Source organism: Nothobranchius furzeri, chromosome 6 (genome assembly GCF_043380555.1).
Source record: "Nothobranchius furzeri strain GRZ-AD chromosome 6, NfurGRZ-RIMD1, whole genome shotgun sequence".
Classification (NCBI taxonomy): domain Eukaryota; kingdom Metazoa; phylum Chordata; class Actinopteri; order Cyprinodontiformes; family Nothobranchiidae; genus Nothobranchius; species Nothobranchius furzeri.
The window spans coordinates 22,881,978-22,901,560 of record NC_091746.1 but is presented as its reverse complement, the minus strand read 5'-3'; the positions used below and the strand labels follow the sequence as shown (position 1 = coordinate 22,901,560).

The 19,583-nt window shown below is 45.5% G+C and overlaps 3 protein-coding genes across 8 annotated transcripts in view; 1 reads left to right on the top strand and 2 right to left on the bottom strand.

Moving 5' to 3' along the window:
• Positions 1–118: 118 nt before the first annotated feature.
• Positions 119–3,215, top strand: tk1 (thymidine kinase 1, soluble). Of its 2 annotated transcripts, XM_015970141.3 has the most exons (7): positions 119–309; positions 415–446; positions 955–1,068; positions 1,212–1,305; positions 1,432–1,521; positions 2,569–2,688; positions 2,813–3,215. In XM_015970141.3, exons 1-7 carry the CDS (start codon positions 244–246, stop codon positions 2,990–2,992), a joined length of 696 nt encoding a protein of 231 aa, XP_015825627.3. In that variant the 5' UTR covers positions 119–243; the 3' UTR covers positions 2,993–3,215. The 2 variants fall into 2 exon arrangements, with proteins under 2 accessions (XP_015825627.3, XP_070408128.1); XM_070552027.1 differs by lacking the exons at positions 119–309; positions 415–446 and adding an exon at positions 525–628.
• Positions 3,216–4,034: 819 nt separating this feature from the next.
• Positions 4,035–10,518, bottom strand: syngr2b (synaptogyrin 2b). The gene is made up of 4 exons (XM_015970129.3): positions 10,182–10,518; positions 6,401–6,638; positions 5,097–5,236; positions 4,035–4,482 (listed from the first exon to the last, which is right to left on the bottom strand). The coding sequence occupies exons 1-4, from the start codon at positions 10,290–10,292 to the stop codon at positions 4,225–4,227; spliced, it is 747 nt and encodes a 248-aa protein (XP_015825615.1). The 5' UTR covers positions 10,293–10,518; the 3' UTR covers positions 4,035–4,224.
• A 2,752-nt stretch (positions 10,519–13,270) lies between these two features.
• Positions 13,271–19,583, bottom strand: part of si:dkey-93h22.7 (cell adhesion molecule DSCAML1) — a 7,222-nt gene continuing 909 nt past the window's right edge. For 2 of the 5 annotated variants that reach the window (XM_015970110.3, XM_015970120.3), the window contains exons 5-13: positions 19,338–19,521; positions 17,761–17,867; positions 17,395–17,667; positions 15,746–16,051; positions 15,561–15,662; positions 14,623–14,650; positions 13,687–13,735; positions 13,551–13,616; positions 13,271–13,490 (exon numbers count right to left, since the gene is read on the bottom strand). In XM_015970110.3, coding sequence (XP_015825596.3) covers positions 13,458–13,490; positions 13,551–13,616; positions 13,687–13,735; positions 14,623–14,650; positions 15,561–15,662; positions 15,746–16,051; positions 17,395–17,667; positions 17,761–17,867; positions 19,338–19,521 — 1,148 coding nt within the window. In that variant the 3' untranslated portion in view covers positions 13,271–13,457. Of the gene's footprint in view, positions 13,491–13,550; positions 13,617–13,686; positions 13,736–14,425; positions 14,651–15,560; positions 15,663–15,745; positions 16,052–17,394; positions 17,668–17,760; positions 17,868–19,337; positions 19,522–19,583 lie in introns of those variants that run through there. The other 3 variants (XM_070552022.1, XM_070552020.1, XM_070552021.1) reach the window with 3 other exon arrangements.

Genomic DNA, 19,583 nt, shown 5'->3' with positions numbered 1-19,583 from the left:
TTCTCGCGATTATTGGTCAGTACCACTAGCAAAGCTTTGTTTACAGCTAAGCTGATTGGTTGTTGATGTCACGTGACGTTACGCCCATTGGTGGATAGTTTGCTAATAAATCCGCCAACATCAGCTACTTGGCGCGCGCATTCAAAGTCTCTCTTCCGTTTGCGCGGCGCATTGTTTGTAGTTTAGAAGCTTTCTACATGTTTTGTTTTTTACTCTATTTATCTTTTAATTCTTGATATTAAAATGGATCCCATTGATTCTCCGATGATTTTTCCAAACTCACCGAGAAAAGCACGAGGACAAATCCAGGTCAGTAAGAGTAAATGAGCTCAGACAAGAACTGGGGATAACAGGTTATGAAGCCATTAAATCGGCTCTTCCTGACACTTAAAATAGACCCTCTGTTGCTTTCAGATCATCTTCGGACCGATGTTTTCAGGCAAAAGGTGAGTTGATTCACTCACGGCCTTCCTGAGTTCTTGATTAGTTATCAGCTGTGTCACCCTCCCGCCAATTGTTCCTCTTTATCCAGCTGCTCTTGGCCCACATTAGTCCTGTTCTGACTCGTTTTATTTTTTAGACGTTTGGCATCAAAAAGCATGACTTTAACTCCACTTCGTGATGACAGGTCGGACTAGCTTTACATCAGGTTTACTGGGAACAAGTCATCCCTCATCTGTTTTCTCTTTAGTGTGTGTGTGTGTGTGTGTGTGTAGTGTTCAGCAACAGTTTAGCCTGATTTAAATGGTGAATGAAACCTGAATCACAGCAGAAAGAGGATGCATCTCTTCTATTCCAATGTCAGCTGCTTGGCTTTATGGACAGTTCATCTGCTGCAGACAGCTTTTAGGCGTGCCACTTCCTTTGATCCAGAGTGCCAGCTGGAGGCCGAACCTTCAGCACGAGGCTGTAGATGGTATTCTGTAGAAAACTCAGCCTGTTTTCTGTTTGCAGCACCGAGCTGATGAGGAGAGTTCGTCGTTTCCAGGTCGCCCAGTATAAATGTTTAGTGGTCAAATATGCCAGAGACACTCGATATTCTGACACGGGCATGGCCACGCACGACAAGTAAGCATCTGTGTTTTATTCACTTTTGTTTAATTAGAACAATCTACCTTCTTTGTGCACAAAATAAGCAGAACTGTAAAAGTATGCAGACTCATTGCTTGTATGATGTATAAGAAGCTGTTTTCCATCCTGCTCTTGAACAGAAACACCATGGAGGCTGTACCAGCCAACTGTCTGGGAGATGTTCGGTCCCTGGCGCTGCAGGCCTGCGTCATCGGCATCGACGAAGGCCAGTTTGTAAGTTTGAACGTGTCCTGCACGCTTTCCTGTTCTGGCGAAAGCTGAACATCATTTAGTAAAGACCGGGACGCCTGAAATGTGCGATTCATCACTGATGAAGCTGCTCCTTACCTTGTTTTCCAGTTTCCAGACACCGTGGAGTTCTGTGAGGAGATGGCTAATTTAGGGAAGACGATCATCGTGGCAGCTTTGGACGGAACCTTCCAGAGGAAGGTGAGCATCAGGACTGGAGCAACCTGCATGAGCAGTAGTGATGTGCGATGCCACTGACTTCCAATCCAATGCCAGTACAATGAGGTCCAGTATCGGCAAAACCGATCCAATACTTTACTCAGATTTTAGTTTAAAAAATAAAAATACAAAGTCGTTTATTTAGATTCTAGTTTAGTACAGATGAGTCTGGCTTTGTTTCTGCCTGGAAGCTCAGGCTTTGGGTCAGGAGCCCTCACCAGTTTGAGCGGCTTCCTACACTTTTAAAGTGAATCCGTTGGATTTGAAAAGCTGTTAATTTTACTAAGTCTTTATTTAACCTACTTTAAATCGATCTATTCTATTAAACCTCACCTGAATAATTAAATGTTTGGAATTTCAGGGGCTGATAACACTCCGACTAACATTCATGCAGCTATAAATGTGCGTTAAACATTTAAACTAGACTAAATGGAACGCCTTAGTTCTGAAAACACAGGATGAATAACTGCACCAAACCTGTAGCAGATGGATGTAACGTAGCTGAATTATTCTCACCTGGTTTACCTGGGTAACCCCTGCTGGGGCAATGCCTGCCTGCCTGCCGGCTGGGGCAACGCCTGCCTGCCTGCCTGCCAGGGCAGCGCTACGGTTAAGACTTCTAGCACCACAGTAGCTCCACCACACTTCAGCCACGTTAACTCTGGCACACGGACGGCGTTCATACTTGAGCACATGCCTGACGAGCAGCTCTCACGTGGATGATTCTTCACACAGCGGTGCTGATTGTAGTCGGCCATCACGCGTTCCTGGGTTCGCTGCTTCAGTCCTAAACATCTCTTATTTCTGCTTTTGTTTTGTGCGTTTCTGCAATCTTGGGTCTGGTTTCCTGTCAGATTATTTTCTTCAACAGTCTCAGGATTAGCTCTGAATCTGATGATTATTTAGAATTTATTTTCTAAAGAAGCTTTTTCCTTAACTACCAAACATTTGTTACAATCCTAAAATCATCTGAAGTGCTTCTAGGTCTGTGACCATGTCCTGAACACGGATTTCTTTGTGCTCTTCTAGCCGTTTGGGAACATCTTGAACCTGGTTCCTCTGGCGGAGAGCGTGGTGAAGCTCCACGCCGTCTGCATGCAGTGTTACAAAGACGCCGCCTACACCAAGAGGATAGGAGCAGAGAAGGAGGTGAGGACCGTAACCTCTGGGTTGGAGGTTACGGTGAGTCGGGAGGAGTTTGTGCAGAATGATCTTAATCCAGTTTTCACACAGATTAAAGGTGAGATTACTTTAGATCTGTTTTGTGCTGCAGGTGGAAGTGATCGGCGGCGCTGACAAGTACCAAGCGGTGTGTAGGAAGTGTTACGGCGGTCTCGTCGTACAAAAGGAGAACAAATCTCCCCTCAGAGACACAACCCCCGAGCAGCTCCTGATGGGAAAACGGGTGGACCCCGACTTTCCACGGAAACTCTTTTCCCACCTCCACTTCTGAGAAGACTTTCAGCTGTCACCTGTCGTTTTTAGGGGATGTCACTTTGTACTGAATTAATGTTGGTTTAATGAGTTTTGTGGTATTTTATGAGTTTTATTGTAAATAACATTTTGGCACCTCCCGTTTCTTCACGCTAGTTTTTTCTAACTTATTTAAATGATCTATTTGATGTGAAAATGTACGTTTAGAAAAGACGTTTCCCCGTGGAGTCAGAAAATCTGAAGTTTACAAGAGTTTAACCCTGATCTTTGATCAAGTGTCCCACTGCGGTGGTTAACCGAAAGCTTTCATACAAAACTGGTGGGACTGGTGCAGAAAACCAGGAAGTCACGCCTTTATTTACCAGGCAAATGAACACAATCTCACCGCCTCAACTGCAAGGCACAAACAATAAAACTTGAACAAATCAAGCCTGTTTTTTTTACTTTCAGCCATAAATATACCGGTTAGAGCTACGCTGGGTTCCCCACGTCTGCTGCAGAATGAAGCAGCAGTTTAACTTTTTTCACCAAAACTAACATTTAGCTCCAGTTTCTGCACACGTTTTTCAAAAGACCAAATAATTAACATCTATCCACGAGGAAAGCAGCAGGGTGAGATGTGCAGGAAGTAAAGGGAAGCAGTTAAAGGTGTGGTTTATCTAGAAGCTCCTCCCTTTGGCTTTTCTGAAGGTTAACCAGGTTAAAGGTCAGAGAGCATGCATAAACGTTGGATCAACACGAACATGTCGCACAAATACAAAAAAACCCAAATCATTTTATTTTTTCTGATGCAAAAGACTTCACTGTACACCAAACTTACCCCGAAACCCTTCAAAATAAAGGTTTCCCCCTTCAAAATAAAGATTTCCTTTTCCTTCTACAACACGTCACCATATTAATCCTTGTGAGTAATTAATTAAAACAAAAAGCCTCCAAAGGAACAAAGTGTTGCACAGAACATTTACATTCCTACTTTCGCCTAAGTACACATTCTAGGTCAAAGGAAATCCACGGTCCACCCTGATTGTTGACTAAAGCTCCCCGGCAGGCTCAGCTGACGAGGTAAATGTTGCTTTTGCACACAGATCGAAGGTCTAACTCTGTCTTAAACACCAATCTTCTCCTTGTGTCCTCAGATCTGACCAGATGTCTCCACAGCTCAGGTCCTCTAAAAACTTTTAACCGTGCATCAAATTAAAGGTCTGCGTGGAGCCTGCAGAGGAGCTGGAGCACCACCTCATCCCTTTTGTCTCAGTATTTGGGCGGCTGGTAGCCCCCGTCGCCCTGAGGCGGCAGGTTCGAGGTGAAGGGAGGCTGCTGGTGCAGGTCGGGCACGTTGCTGGGGTAGGTGTAGGTGGTGGGGGTGTAGGTGGTGGGGGCGTAGGACGTGGGGGCGTAGGTTGGAGGATAGGGGGCGCTGTGGTCTGCTGGTGGCTCGGCGTAGGTCGACGTAGCAGCGTCGTTCACGCCGTGGCGGAAACGACCAAGGGCGAAGTAGGTCAGGATTCCCTGAACAACCGGGTAGGAGAAAATTAAACATTCCAGTTAAAACCCAAAGTAAGATGCGGATCACAAGTTCAAAGGCCTGAAAGTCGAGTTGGCGTTGTCGGTCTTAGAGGCTCCAGCTAAAAACCCCCCCCGAAGTCCAGCTGGACCCTGCTGCAGGACTCGTGACGGGGACGCAGGACAACAGCATCAGCTGTTGTCTGCATCCGACTCCAGGTTCCCTCCGACTAAAGAGGGACGTAGAACTCCTTCATATTGCTCCTTTAAAGTAGAAGTATTTATGATAGAAGATGTGATATTCGTTACCTACAATGATTTAGTCCCCCCCTTTAACGGTATCACAGATTAAGAGTGAGTCTGAAATACTGCTAACCTATGTGGAGCGTTCCTATCAAATGTGTGATAGATTTAAAACACACCGCTCCAACACTTAAACAACACAACGCAACCGTCAGTCACTGTTAAAGCAAACCGTTCACCGAGGAAGCAGCGTGGCTAGCGAGCAGCGCCACCTGCTGTTGTGCAATTGGAAAAGACAACTGGTGGAGATGACAGGTGAAAGCTCCGAAAGTATCCGAGTACTTCCATCAGAAATAAGGCAGCGTGTTTCTGCTCACCCAGGTGGCGATGGAAAAGAAGGAGAAGGCGATGGTGGCGCGTGCGGCGTCCGCTGGAATACTCTGAAATTCATCCTTGGTTTGACTCCACTGACTCGCCAACAGGCAGAAGCACACAAACCACAGGAAGGTCCACACCCCTGGAAAACACAGCAGAGATGCATCGATGTCTCCTCGTCATGAAGCAGCTCAGACATGTAGAGTAAAAGCTCCTGACAAAAGCCTCCTTCTGCTGAACTGAACAGTAGCTCCTTCTCTCCAGACCATCTCGCCTTTGTTTCCTTACTGAAAGGCTGATTGTGAGCTACGCCGGAGTCAGCTGTCACCTCAGCAGAAGCTGCAGGTCATCCTCCTGCTTCACCCTGCAGCTGAGTCACTTCTGCTCCAAACGCTGAGTAAGAAGTTTAGTCTCAAACAAACACAAGAGTGAAGTTTTCCCACATTTTCTCTTCAGAAAGCATCAAATATAAGAATGTTAAAGCTCTGCGTTTGTGGTTAAATCAGCCTAGCTGTTAGCCACAGAGCTAGGGTAATGCTAGCCAATGCTAACATTAGCAATAAAAGCTCTAAGCTGAAATGCTCATCATTAGGCTTTAATGACCACACAAACTCTTCAGCTGCTTCTGTTTGTCAGACATTTGTGTTGCAGGGCACAGCTGGCCTGATGTACATGGAAGCAGCTGCCATGTTTGAAGGTCATCGCTGCTCTCCCTACTTCTGCGATTGTGGCTGAAGCAACGCCTGCAGCCGTATCCTCGTGTTAAGCCGTTCAGTCACACGTCTACTCTTCCAAAAGGAACACCTCCAACCCCACATTAGTCACCCGAAGCTGCACGTCAGCAGGCGTGCGGCGCCGCAGGAGGATCTCTGGGATGTCAGTGTGTTCCTTGCACCGCATCACTGTAGTGTGTCGCAAGAAACAGCACATTCTGCCTTTACTTTGGTTGTTTGCATGTTTGGAGCAGGATTCGGCGAGGCAGGTGGATCGTTCTTGCCGTGTGGTTGGTTGTTTGGCCGCGGAGGCGGGAGTTTCTGCCATAAACTACCATGAAACATGAAAGAGATGAAAGCGAGCGACCTGGACTGTCCGAAGAAAGCCTGGACTCCTGCAGCAACGGGCCGAGTTCACGGTAAGCCCTTGTGACCACGTATGAAGATGTTAATAAAACTCTCATCTCTGTGTGTTTTTAAATCCACCGAGTCGTGTTGTTTTCCCGCTCTTTCTGCTACTTTAGTCCACAAACAAGTTTCATCTCTCAGCTGGAAGGAAAGTGATGGACTACAGCGTTGGAGTGGGTCCTCACCTGAGAAGCCGAGGTCGGCAGTGACTGCATACTTCCTTTCCTGCGCGTTGCTCATGAAAGGCACATAAGCATCCAGCACCAGGAAGGCCACGCACGCCAGGAAGGCCACCACCCCGATGAAGACGGCGTAGCCGCACGCAGAGGCGCTCTGGTTGAACATGCAGTGTTCCTCAGAGCTGTGATGGTCGTTGAGGAACCCTTCTCCGGTGATGGTGCCGAACACCACGATGGCAAACACCTACGTCACAAACAAACAACCGACCAGCTTTATTCCTTAACCTCCATTTACGTTACCCACCCAGACCCACGCCAGCAATCCGGACGCTGTTAATCCTTCCAGCGGTTTCTAAGGCCTTACCCTTTAAAGTTTACGTTAGGGATGCACCGATGGATCGGCATTTGATCCCAATCGGCCGATAGCGACCCTATTGGTTTTGATCGGAGTTTTCAAAATAGATCAAAGCAGACCGACCAGGTAGGGTTGTCACGGTAACCGGTGTAGCGGTAAACCCCGGTAAAAAAAAGTTGACAATAATAATAACCGTCTTGTTTTAAAAAAAACTATATTATCTCAGTGGGTTTACCGTGGCTGCGGTGTAGGCGCGGTGACCCTTACCAGCCACCGTATCATCTGCTGAAGTTGCCGGCGGCGCATGCGCGCTTTGTTGTTTACAACCAAAACTTTCTTGAAGCTAAAGCTGAAATAATGGCCAAAGGAGGAGACGGCAGCGCTCAGGACATTTATTATCCCTCAAAGAAGACAAAGTGGGAAGTACGGGCATTTTGTGGATATTTGAAGAATTCCGAGGGACAGTTGATAGAAGACGGCTATCCTGTTTGCTGCACGTGCAGAAAAAGTGTCTGTGAAAGGCAGCAACGCTTCTAATCTCATGACACATCTGCGTGACCATCACCCACAACTCTACAGTCAACGCAAGGCAAGCTAACGTTAGCGTTTTAGCTAAAATGCGTGATCCGAGGATTTGAGTTGAGGGAGAATGCAACGAGTCGCTATATGAAGCAGCCGCAGCGCTGCTACCTGCATATAAACCGTGTCGCGGACACCCCCATGTTGAAATGACGCTATGCATTACGGGGCTCCCAGGGGCAGATAAGAGTTGGTCTCTCTCCGAGAATAATTATGAATTTAACAATGATTACTGCCTGATGACATTTTCCCACATCTGCAAAGCTCACTGGAAGGACACAAACCGAGGACAATATTTCCTGACATACAGGGTTTATTTAATTGTGTGAAAATGTAGCACGTTTAAAAATAATACCGTGATAATACCGAAAACCGTGGTAATTTTGGTCACAATAACCGTGAGGTTAAATTTTCACACAGTGACAACCCTAATACAGACCATTTTAGATTAGGTTACATTTCCTTTATTCCCAGATTATGTAGTTTGTAGCACTCATTATAATGTTGTAGAAAATTTCTGGCCAATCCACGTGATCGGTATCGGTGATCGGCAGCAAAAAACCTGATCGGTGCATCCCTAGTTTACGGTGATATTCACAGTTTTGTCTCTTTGGTGTTCACCCCGGTGTTTACTCTACGGGACTTGAGACGTGCGTTGCATCACCCTCGTAAGCAGCATCACCTGATAACATGATAAACACTCGTTTCTCATCACTGACACTTTAAATATCCCCGCTGCTCCGACGGTCTCGTGGTCGGCTGGCTGTCCGCTCTGATTACCCTTCGCACCATGTGACCTATTTCTGAGTGCAGCTGCCTGCCGTGTGATTCCACAGATGCCATCCTCGCACCAGTCATAATGAGATCTGGGAGCACAGAAAACGTCTGTTGGACGAGTGGGCAGAGAGAGAGAGAGAGAGAGAGAGAGAGAGAGAGAGAGAGAGAGAGAGAGAGAGAGAGAGAGAGAGAGAGAGAGAGAGAGAGAGAGAGAGAGAGAGAGAGAGAGAGAGAGAGAGAGAGAGAGAGAGAGAGAGAGAGAGAGAAGAGAGAGAGAGAGAGAGAGAGAGAGAGAGAGAGAGAGAGAGAGAGAGAGAGAGAGAGAGAGAGAGAGAGAGAGAGAGAGAGAGAGAGAGAGAGAGAGAGAGAGAGAGAGAGAGAGAGAGAGAGAGAGAGAGAGAGAGAGAGAGAGAGAGAGAGAGAGAGAGAGAGAGAGAGAGAGAGAGAGAGAGAGAGAGAGAGAGAGAGAGAGAGAGAGAGAGAGAGAGAGAGAGAGAGAGAGAGAGAGAGAGAGAGAGAGAGAGAGAGAGAGAGAGAGAGAGAGAGAGAGAGAGAGAGAGAAGAGAGAGGAGGAGAGAGGAGCTGACTGGGCTCCTGCTGGTGGTGAGACTCCAACTGGAGGTAATGAGGAGAGAAAACTGAACAAACACACCTGCAGGTGTTAACCTGAGGACTTCCATAAACAACTGCATATCTATGAAAGGTTTATTAAGACACCAGCTCATTTTGTCCCCAACGCAGGACCGAGTAAAGGCTTTGTGTCCGTCAAAGCGACGCTTTCATGATTTGGACCATGTTTCTGTGGAGGACCGCAGCGTAGGGCAGGGCTATGGGCCAGTACCCAGCATGTTTTAGTGGTTTCTCTGCTCCAATACGCTAATTCAGTGGTTGGTTCACCTGCAGCAGCTCATCAGGCTCTGCAGAAGCCTGTCAATCACCTGCTGATTGAAATCAGGTGTGCTGAACCAAAACATGCTGGATACCGGCCCTCCAGACGCCACATGTGAAGGCGGCGTCATCTACTTCACTAGTGATCGAACTTCTTCTCAGGGTGAGACGGAGTACTTCCTCTAAATTAAGCAGAGTGAAATTAAAATGGTGTCAGAAAGTTTTCTCCTTCAGCTTGCCTCCAGCTCCAAACATGTTTCTGTCTTCTGGACCAGGTCGCCATGCCGACCTGATCAGGCCTGATCAGGCAGTGAAAAATGCTGCGATAGAAATTTAACATTTAGACCAAATTAAAGCACTTCACAGCTAGAGCATAAGGAAATGAGCTGAATGAAAACGTGGTTCAGGAGTTTTAGATAGAGACGGTTTAGACTGAAGTGACTCGTGACAGGGTGAAGAATGCTTCATTCTGTCACCGATTTTGTGAAACTGAGACAAGATCATCAGAAAAAACCCAGATTTAATCCCAGTAAGAGGTTGACATGGAACCGAGTGATGGGAATAGAAGTGAACACAAAAGGAAATGAACACATTATAAAAGGGAGCAACATCACACGTTCATCATGTGCTCACTCACTGAAACTCTGATGCTAGATGTGTTTAGCAGCTGAGACCCGAGCTCCTGTTTACCCCCCCCCCCCCCCCCCACACACACACACACACACCTGCAAGAGCAGTTCTGCCTTTACACGCTTTAATTAAACTCGTTCTAGATTTTATTTCCCAACCACCAGAACCACCTGAACCATGTGACACACCATTTGTTTCTCCTCGGACAGAACCGTCACCACCAACGTGAACGTCCACAGATGTCAGACTGGTGGAAACAGTTTCACTTCTCCCTGCTTAAAACCAGCTGATTGTCTTACATTAGACAATAATAATAAAACTACTGAAAGTAGCTCTATCTGGGGCATTTGTTCCGGAAGTGGGGATCTGGCTGACGGATCTGTCAGGCAGCAGCTGCAGGAAACATGACGCGCGCTGGAGACGCAACAGCAAGGAGCGGCTTGTTGAACAGCTCCAACACGTCTTTGACCTCAGACACCTGCGTATAGTCTACACCGGGCTCTCCGGGCTGTTCCGACCCGCAGACTGGAGCCTGGGCTCCTCCTGCGCCGCACTCACCCAACTCAGCACTCGCACGATAGTTTGCGGCTGTCGGACGAACTTGTAGAAATCAAAGCCTCCTCCGGAGAGCGGAAGTCCGTATGCGCTCGGAGCACCTGTTCCCTCCATGTCTGGGTCCAAGCTCCCTGTGAGACCCGAACCGAGCTGTCTCAGAGGCTGTTGGACCAGAACCTGCTGAGGCGCAGTTTCACCTCGAGGAGCTGCGCGTGCGCACAGAGGGGCGGAGCGCAGAGTTCTAACCTTTCAAAAACTCAAGGTGGTCCCAAAGCTCCTCATGACATTTGTGGAAGGTTTGGTTAAAGCCCAGCAGCAAGGTGCACAGTCCCGCCTGGAGAAGACCTGCTTTTGTTTTTATTATTTATTTAGACCCAATTCTGTCAATAACCATTAAACCAGTGAGATGTTGTACAGCAACAGCTTTCACCTCCTCCTGCTACACATGAAGGTAACCAGGTAGAGGTCAGGCTCAGCCAACCAGCAGCTGACTGGGACTGTTGTTGACGTCACCGGTCCTTTAATGGAGGTGGGGGGTGGGACTGGACCGGACTGGACCCCGCCCTGGGCTGAGGGGTGCTATCTGTGGGCAGAACGTCTGGAAGGTCCGATTTCCGAGACACGATGAACGCGACATGCTTTGAATTGGAGTTGGGCGGAGCTTAACAAAACCACACAGGTGCTGAACTTTACTCCTGCCGACCGTAAAAGATCTTATAAAGAACCAGGTTTGATGTTTTTTTATTCATAAAAACAGAAAAGTTCAGAATTGGTTTGATTTTGAACACCGAATTTAGTATGAAGCTGGACTGGACAGGTCACTGGGTCATCGCAAGGCTTCATGCCGCGCGCCGCGCCACAGACGGCCCGCTGTTTCGCTTAGGGACCGTCAGTAAATTAGTAGTCCTTCGTTAACGAGTACAACAAAGTCTAGAGCTTCCAGAATAATCGCCTAAATGACCCAAAACAACTGAGTTATGTTACTGAACTACATTTAGCAGACACGTCAGTTTTAACACGTTTCACACAATCTGATCTTTTTATTGTGATTTTTATCCTAAATGAAGGGATCTTTTTCTAGAGCCCCTAGCTTTGTTTTCAGATGTTGTGAAATGTGAAAACAACCACTGTGTCTCATTGGTCCAGCCAGTAAGATCATTTAGAAAGTGTTTTGGTGTTAAATCAGTTAACATGGGAGCTATTGAAACTTCATTTTTGATAAAAAATTAAATAAAAAAGATCAAATCTTGAAAAATGCTGTCTCGTTGGCAGGGACGAAATTTTGATTTCAGAAGTGGGGGGGACACAGCAGGCTTGTGCGGATTTGGGGTGGGGGGTGTTATGTAAAGACCCCTTGACACGTCACGTGCCCATCTCAATAATTTTTCCATCCTATATATATATATATATATATATATATATATATATATATATATATATATATATATCAAAGTTAAAAAATGTACAACTCTATTATTATTTTTATTTATTATCATTATTGAAGTGCAGTTTTGGCTGTTGACAATGGATAGGCCATTGTATTTATTGTTTTGGGTCTTTTTTTATTGTTTTTGGTGCAACATTTTCTAACAGGGAGTGAGATTCCTTTTTTATTCAATTTTTGTTTGTTATTTTTATTCATTTAGAAGTTCTGGTTCTGGACATTTCAATGTTAAATTAAGGTTTATTTGTTGCATTTTAAAGGGTGTACTTGCATTATTATGATATATTAACATTATATTAGTGGTTATTTTGGTCTAGATAATGTTGACAATATCGTTTATCATCAACAATTTGTTGGACAAAATATCGTCCAGCAAAATTTGTTACATTCCCAGGCCTAGTCAAAAGTATAAAAATTATTTATACATAAACGGTCCCTCCTGAGATCTGGCCGTTTGTTCATTTGCTGTGTTAGAGGACATGCTGAACTAATGTTTTACACATGATCATCACCCTAACATTTGAGTGTATAAAAACATATTAAATATGTTTTTTCCCTTAAAAGTGTTTAAACAGTTGTTGCATTTCAACACACAAAAAATAAATGGAAAAAATAAGATAAATCTAATGAAAAGTGTACATCTTTGACATTAAGCTTAAAAAAATCTGTTGACGATGATGATACTGTTCATTTTTCAGAGCTTTTTAATGTGAAAATATACATTGCAATAGATAAGTTTACAATAAAGTTAAATGATAACAGTTTTGAAGTTACACTTCTACTACTACTAGTAATAATAATTATGATGATAATAGTAATAAAAAATAATTATTATAATAATATGAATAAATTGTGTCAGAGGAGTCAGTTATGTGGAGGAGATGAGTTTGTAAAAGTTAGTTTTGAGTATGTTTGTGAAGGAGGAGGTGAGTCTGAGCTTAATGCAGGGGTGTCACATGTTCCAACTTACGTTTTGACTTTGAAAGAAGTCTCTTATATCCACTTTTCGTTTTCTTGACATGCTGCCTCCTGGCTGTGTCTAACTACCAAAGACTCACAAATGAACACTTATTCAAATGTTATGTAATGGAAGCTGAGCTGAGCTCTGATATTACACAGCGTCTAGTTGACGATGTGACTCAGTACCGGTGTTCCCTAGCGGCTCCAAACTAGCAAAACAACGTGAGCACGTTCTGACTGTTTACAACTTGAGTGACAGCAGCAACAGCCAATAATACGTTAGCAAGTATCAGCAGAGCCAATAGATTAGCTTTTGGGCGGGTCTAATAGGAAACCGGTTTCCGTTTCGGTCTTAGTGCTCAACCAAATCCATTTAATGGAGCGTAACATTGTTTTTGGACGGAAAAAAGTGCAGGGGACCAAAACTGCCTTTTGAAAAAGTGGGGGGGACATGTCCCACCCGTCCCCCCCCAAAATTACGTCCCAGCTCGTTGGTCTTGTTTAGTAACAAATGTTTTTGAGTATTTAGAGCAATTAACATAGGAAATAACTTATTTTTTTATTTAAAAACTACAATAAAAAGATCAGATTTGATCAAATGTGTTGGTAAATGTTTTTGTTTTGTTCGTTTGGTTTAGTGCGACCGTTGACTGTTTTTGAGTAATTTAATCAAGTAATTCAAATGAATATAAATTAGTTGATGGTCCCTAAGCTCTCACGAGGAGTCCTCAGCTAAACACTGTCTGCAGCACTTGCACACGCCACCGTGGAGTGAATGTCTGTCCAACGTCCAACCAACACCGAAGTTATTTGAACAAACAGATTTAAATTGTTTCTTGGTCTTCTTCATCCTCCAGACATTTCCTCTCCTCAGCTTAAGACCATTCATCCAGGGAAGCTTCAGATTCCTGCAGGACACAAGCGTTTAGGTCTCTGCTACTGAATGGATTAATAATTCATCCTCTCACCTGGTAAAACTCGTAGTCTCTGGGTGCCTTCATCTCATCAGGGTCCTCACTCTTTATCCACCACTCCTTCAGGGAAATGAAATGAGATTATTTATCGTGTGGGGGTGAAACACGGTGGAACACGTAGGAACAGTACCATGTCGTCTCCAAGTGCTGAGACCAGGTGATCCAGTGCCAGACCTGACCTGAAAGGAAAACAGCCTGCTGTGTCATTCTGAGGAGGCTCTGGCTACGTTGTTGGATCTCGGCCTTTCGTCTGTTTTACTGGCTTTAACCGATCGGGCTGAACTGTAAGTATGAGTGAACTCATATCAACAAGGTTCCAGATCCAGAGTAGAAGAAAGGTGTGTTTTCATCAGGGGTGGCGTTAGGCCGGCTACTTGGGCTCAAGCCCCGAATGTTTTATGAAAAGCCCCAGATCTAAAATGTGGAAGTAACATGCAGTACCAAAGTCCAACAGAGAGGGAGCAGCTGGCAGTAGTTTGTATACAGCCTGCCTGAGCCTCCACCACTGAAGAAGAAGCCCTTCAGCAGCAGGCTTCTACAGTCTCTGCCTGAAACGCATGAGTGAAGATGGACATAAGGACGTTTTTTAGACAAAAAGTACAACAGAACCCCAGCTTTGATGAGACTGGTGTTGACTCAGGTTTGTGAGTCTTATTTGAAAATATTTGTTGTGCTGCTGGTTTGCCTAAAGTTAGCTTACTATCAGGTAAAGTTGTTGGAGAAAGAAAGGGAATATTTACTATCATCTCACACTAAACACTAACAGGAACAATACTCTGCCCTGAACATGCTTAATATGTAGCTTCAGATTAAAAATTATGTGGTACAAGACAAATATATATGATGTTGACTAGTGCGTGTCATGTGTGTGTGTGTGTGTGTGTGTGTGTGTGTGTGTGTGTGTGTGTGTGTGTGTGTGTGCGCGAGCGTGCGTGTGTGTGTTAAGCCCCGGATCTTCTTCAGTCCTAAATCCGCCCCTGGTTTTCAGATCACATCCATCTTCACGATTTCCTCACTAGAGACCAGAAAGGTGGCATCTTTTCACAAAGTGAGAAAGGGAACTTACTGAGACGTCTCCCCAGACCGTCTTCGTCCTGGACAAAAGTTCAGACAACAGTTTTATTATCAGTTAAAGAGGAAACCAGCAGATCCAGCATCGTCAGAACCTGTTTTATTCTCTAGGGTTTGACTTTTTTTGTCTCATTTAAATGTTTCAGCACAGCAAAGAAACCGTAACGCTGACTCGGGTCAGCCGGGTAAATAACAGATGTTGGCCTTTCCCCACTTGTTTTATTAATAAATGTATTTCATGATCTTTGTCAGGTGTCAGTTTCTTTGCTGAACTGAAGCTTTTTAAAGGTGTGCTTCACTCATTTAATTAGTAGGTCTGCTGTGGTCTTTAGTAGGAGCAAATGCCTTGTAAGTCACTCTGAGAAAAAAAAAGCTCCAGTGCAACTGTTTCTGAGCTAAAAGTGAGCCACATCACAGCAGAGCTGAACAAGACAGGATCCGGAGTCTTACTTCCTGTAATTCAAACATCTCTCCTCTGATTGGCTAACAGCAACACATCACCACTGACTCTGTTTGCTCTGCAACGTTGATGTTTTATCTCCACCAACAAAGACAGAAAGTAAGAAAATGATCTTTTATATAGCACCTCTCAAGATAAAAATTATGAGGGAAATAACACAAGCCTGGAGGAGTTCTGCTGTGTGGTGGGGTTGCTAATGCTAACAGTTAGCTTCTACTAGCTGAGATGTTCTCTGCTGTTTCCTGGACTAAACCAACAACCGCCTTCCCCGCCGTGAGTCCAGATGGGTGAGTCCATGAATGTTAGTGACAGTGTGACGTAGATCTGTCAGGATTTTCTATCCTGGAGTTTCACCGTCTGTTTTCTATCAGAAGCTACTGCAGAAGATAGGTGTAGGAGACTATCTTCATGTTCAGCCTGCATGAAACAGAAACATATCTGTGGGTAAACGTTCCCACCCCTGTGGAACTCACGGAACAGGGCTCCAAACAGGCAGCAAAAGGACACCAGGACAATCACCATTGTGAAACATCCAAAAACGATTGCCACCACAAAGACAGGAAGGCGGTTCAGCACTAGGAAACACAATCAGATAAAAACAGATCAACACCAGAATGGAGTTGTGTAACTGAAACCACCAGCAGCAGGTCAGCTGTACCTTCTTTATCCACATGGTGCCTCTTACTGCTGATAGCAGTGGTGTTATCAAAGCTGTCTGACACCTCACAGTGGTACGTCCCGGCGCTGCGGCGTCCCACGGACACGAGCAGGATGGACTGTTCCGGCAGCTGGTCGAACACATAGTAGAAGCTCCCTCTGTGGCTCAGCAGGGTTTGGTTGAGGAACCACTGGAAACGTGGGTGAGTTCCTTTGGCTGCCTTGCAGTAAAACCTCAGGCCGATGATGGCGTAGTTTTCTGCCATGTCATACTGGGACTGGATGGAAACAGGCCCGCCAACCTTCTCTGTGGCACACATAGATCACCATGTTGCTGCTGTATGTTTGGCACAAATCAAACGGGAAGTACAGGCACCACATCGACTCAGCACGGCCCACCTCGGATCTATACGCTTCTAGTGAGGGTACGGGATGCCAGCCCCCACTGTAGAACCTGCTTGTGGTTCCATGCTTAGCAAATTACAGAAGTGACGTCAGAAGGCTGTCAGTTTGGCTAGGAGCCGGAGTTACTGGTTACATCACAAGAATGATTCTCTTACAGCCATCCAACCCTCCACTGTGATACGTCACCACAGTGACCGGACATATTTGTAGTCCATAACCGGAGGGTTGCAGGTTTGTGCCCCAGTCAGTTTTTCTCAGCCGTGTCCTGTGGGTGGCGGTCGGAGGGAACCAGCAGCACTACCTCCCTCAGTCAACCCCAGGGCTGTAGCTCGTCACCACGCGTGTGAATGTGTGCATACATGCGTGAATCACTGTTGAGTTGTAAAGCACTTTGGGGGTTCTAGGACTTTAGAAGGTGCTATATACACGTGAAACTCAAAAAACCAGAATCTGATGCAAAAGTTCATTCATGCCAGTAATTAGTTCTTTTATTTGGAACGTGCAGCACTTCCCCTGGTGGACGGAAATGGCCGAAGGGCCAGAACAGTAACTAAATAAGGGGATCGTGTTTCCGCCTAGGAGTGGGAATACCTCTGAACTCCCACCCTGTTAGGGTCCAACTAAGTCAGAACACAATCACATCACTATGTCTGTGCCTCGTTCCACAAACGAAAGTAAAACACAAACCAACATTCTCTTCATCTCTCTACCTCCTCCTGCTTTTTTTTTTTTGGACATTGCTTCCACCTACATCCATGACACAGGCCCACTCTAGGTAAATCCAGATGTTTCAGCCGGTATCTGGCATACCTGTGATGAGGATGATGGCCTACAGCTAATGAAAACTCTAGACTGTTAGAAAATTGTGAAAAGCTTCAATATTCTAGACTCTGATCAGCTGATGAGTCCAGAACAGCTGCAGACGGTTCCTGACCCTTTAGACGGTCTCTCAGTCTGAGCTGGATTACTGACATGAACGGACTTTTGCTCCAGATTGTAGTTTACACTGTTCCCCCTGTACCACTTGTAGTATTTAAAGAACACTAATGACAACACTGAAATGTCGTAGTTCAATGAAGACTCCACCCTTCGGACTCTGGGGGCCCCCCCTGCTGGTGACCCTACCTACCTGGAGCTAGAGCCGAAATCCACCCAAACCCTGTGGTGTGGAGTTTTCCCTGCTGTGAACATGTCGTGGGAAAAAGTAAAAGATAAATGAACACAAAACAAAGTTTTAGTACGTACCAACTTTTAAGGGCAACCACTGACTGTGTGTAGTCTGGTCCCCATTGTTGGCCTGGCACTGGAGCCATCCCAAGTGGCGGTCCAAGACCAGAGGAACCTTAAAAGCTGCATGTCGGTCCACAGCTGTCAGGTTGGAGATCAGCCCTGTCGTACCGTAGAGTAAAAAGGTGATGGGTAGATGTCCTCTGTCAGTCTGACAGGTGACCACGGCAGAGTAACTGTGGTCCTCTTCCTTCAACACCGTGACCAAGATGCTAGGTTCTGACACCAAGTCTGCGGGAGGAGAAGTTGGGACCACGTTATTCTGCTAAAATGAGATGTTTTTATTTGAACTCTAACCAGATGTTGAGTCCAGATGTTTCTGACCTTTTACTGTGATCACCACTTCAGAGCTGTTGGAGGAGAAGACTTTTGTCTCGTTGAACCTGTTGGTGACCTCACACCTGTAGGCGCCGCTGTCTTTAGAAGTGGCTCTGGGGAGAACAGATTGTTAATCCATGAAATTACAGATTACACCAATTGTGTGGTAATGGCCATTAATGTGAGGTTGGATTCTAAAATTAACAATCTGCTCTCCCACAGATCATTACCAGCATTTTCATCCATCCATCTTTTGGTAGGTTTATGGGCCTAACAAGCAAGACTAGACATCCTTCAGGTCCACCTGGGGATCCTGAGCTGTTCCCTGACCAAAGCATGTGTGTCCTCCTAGTGGGACGTACCAGAAGAACCTCCTGAGAACTTTCAGAGGCCCAAACCCTTTGATGTAGAGGAGCGGCAGCTCCACTCTAAGCTCCTCCCACTGACCTTTTCCTAGGAGCTGAGCCTTGGGTGGAGGTTCGTCCCAGCCACACGTTTCTCAGTCACATACACTTTAGAGGTCGGTTGGAACGCCCATGTGGATTAAATCCCCAGAAGAACTTTACTTTGTTTATTTATAAAGCTCCCTTTAGACCTCACCAGACACCCAGGGTGCTGAAAACAACGTCATTTATCAACATAAAACTATTAAAAACAGGTAATACAATAAAAGCAGGACTATAGTCAGCCTAAGTCTCCTACCTTTCCAGTCGGCTCATGGGTCCCCGGAAGAACGAAAAAACAAAAGCAGGTATGCGGGGCTAAAACGCCGTTTCCTAACCCACTTAGCCTTATCTCATACATGTTCTACCGCAATTTAAATGAAAAGTAATGATGGGTGTTTCGACCACGCCAGTCACGTACTTTGAGATTTATCAGCTTGTAAAAGTTTGTAATTAGCATGACTACAAACGAGAAATCAGCATATAAGCTCCGCCCCCCTAGCGTAGCTGCTACTCACCACATGACCAGATTCATGGTGGTTCTTCCCTCCTGTGGGAAGTTCGCTGAACTTACAGCCCTTTTCCTTCAGTTTTCTCCGTGCCTGGTTCGATGACGTCACTCTGGTGAAGCACATTTGTAGTCCTGGACTTAACTTTGCACAAAACCTAAAATAACGTTCCCCCGTTAGAAAATAAGCGCGTTCTTGGTATCAAAATGTGTCTTTAAAACTCACAGACATCAGATGTGACATCCATGGCACAAAACAAGCGGAATTAGAACATAGCGTTTTTAGCGCCGTTGACTTGCGTTCATTTTTTAGTTCTTCTGGGGACCCGTGGTCCGGAAGTAGGTGGGCGTGGGTTAGGCTCCCTATTGAGAAACACCCGATGACCTCAGTTTTATTGTCGTTTAAAAGCTAAACATTAGAAGCCATCCAAGCCCGAATATCCTAAAAACAGTCCAACATAGTTGAACTGGAAGGTAGATTAGACAATCGTCAGCATAGAAATGGAATCGAAAGAACACCTTCACGGTTTCTACACGGTGAGATCAGTGAGAGCCTTTACCCGTGTAACCACCTCTAGTTCTGATTGTTCTGGTCGGGTCGTTCCTGGACGTTCTCTGGTTTCTGGACTGACCTGTAGATCAGAAGATGATCGTCTTTAATCCGATGGAAGAGACTCGGAGAGACGAGTCGTGCGTTGTGCCGCCACTTGAAGGACAAATGATTGCCAGCTTTAACGGTACAGTTTAGCTCCAGGTTCCTTCCTTCAAAGAGCTCGTTTGGACCTGAGTAGACAACCTCTGCACCTTCGACTGGTTCTGAAGAACAGAGAGAGGCACACCTCATAATATTTAACTAAATAAGTTGTTTTTGTTATTGC

What these genes read in the sequence shown, in the direction of transcription:
- tk1 (XM_015970141.3), top strand. Translation starts at nt 244, where the DNA reads ATGGATCCCATTGATTCTCCGATGATTTTTCCAAACTCACCGAGAAAA. An exon ending in CCGATGTTTTCAGGCAAAAG is followed by an intron (nt 447 to 954) that starts GTGAGTTGATTC and finishes TTCTGTTTGCAG; the next exon opens with CACCGAGCTGATGAGGAGAG. An exon ending in GGATAGGAGCAGAGAAGGAG is followed by an intron (nt 2,689 to 2,812) that starts GTGAGGACCGTA and finishes TTTGTGCTGCAG; the next exon opens with GTGGAAGTGATCGGCGGCGC.
- syngr2b (XM_015970129.3), bottom strand. Translation starts at nt 10,292, where the DNA reads ATGGAGGGAACAGGTGCTCCGAGCGCATACGGACTTCCGCTCTCCGGA. An exon ending in TGCCGACCTCGGCTTCTCAG is followed by an intron (nt 5,237 to 6,400) that starts GTGAGGACCCAC and finishes TGTGTTTTCCAG; the next exon opens with GGGTGTGGACCTTCCTGTGG. An exon ending in TCTTTTCCATCGCCACCTGG is followed by an intron (nt 4,483 to 5,096) that starts GTGAGCAGAAAC and finishes CCGGTTGTTCAG; the next exon opens with GGAATCCTGACCTACTTCGC.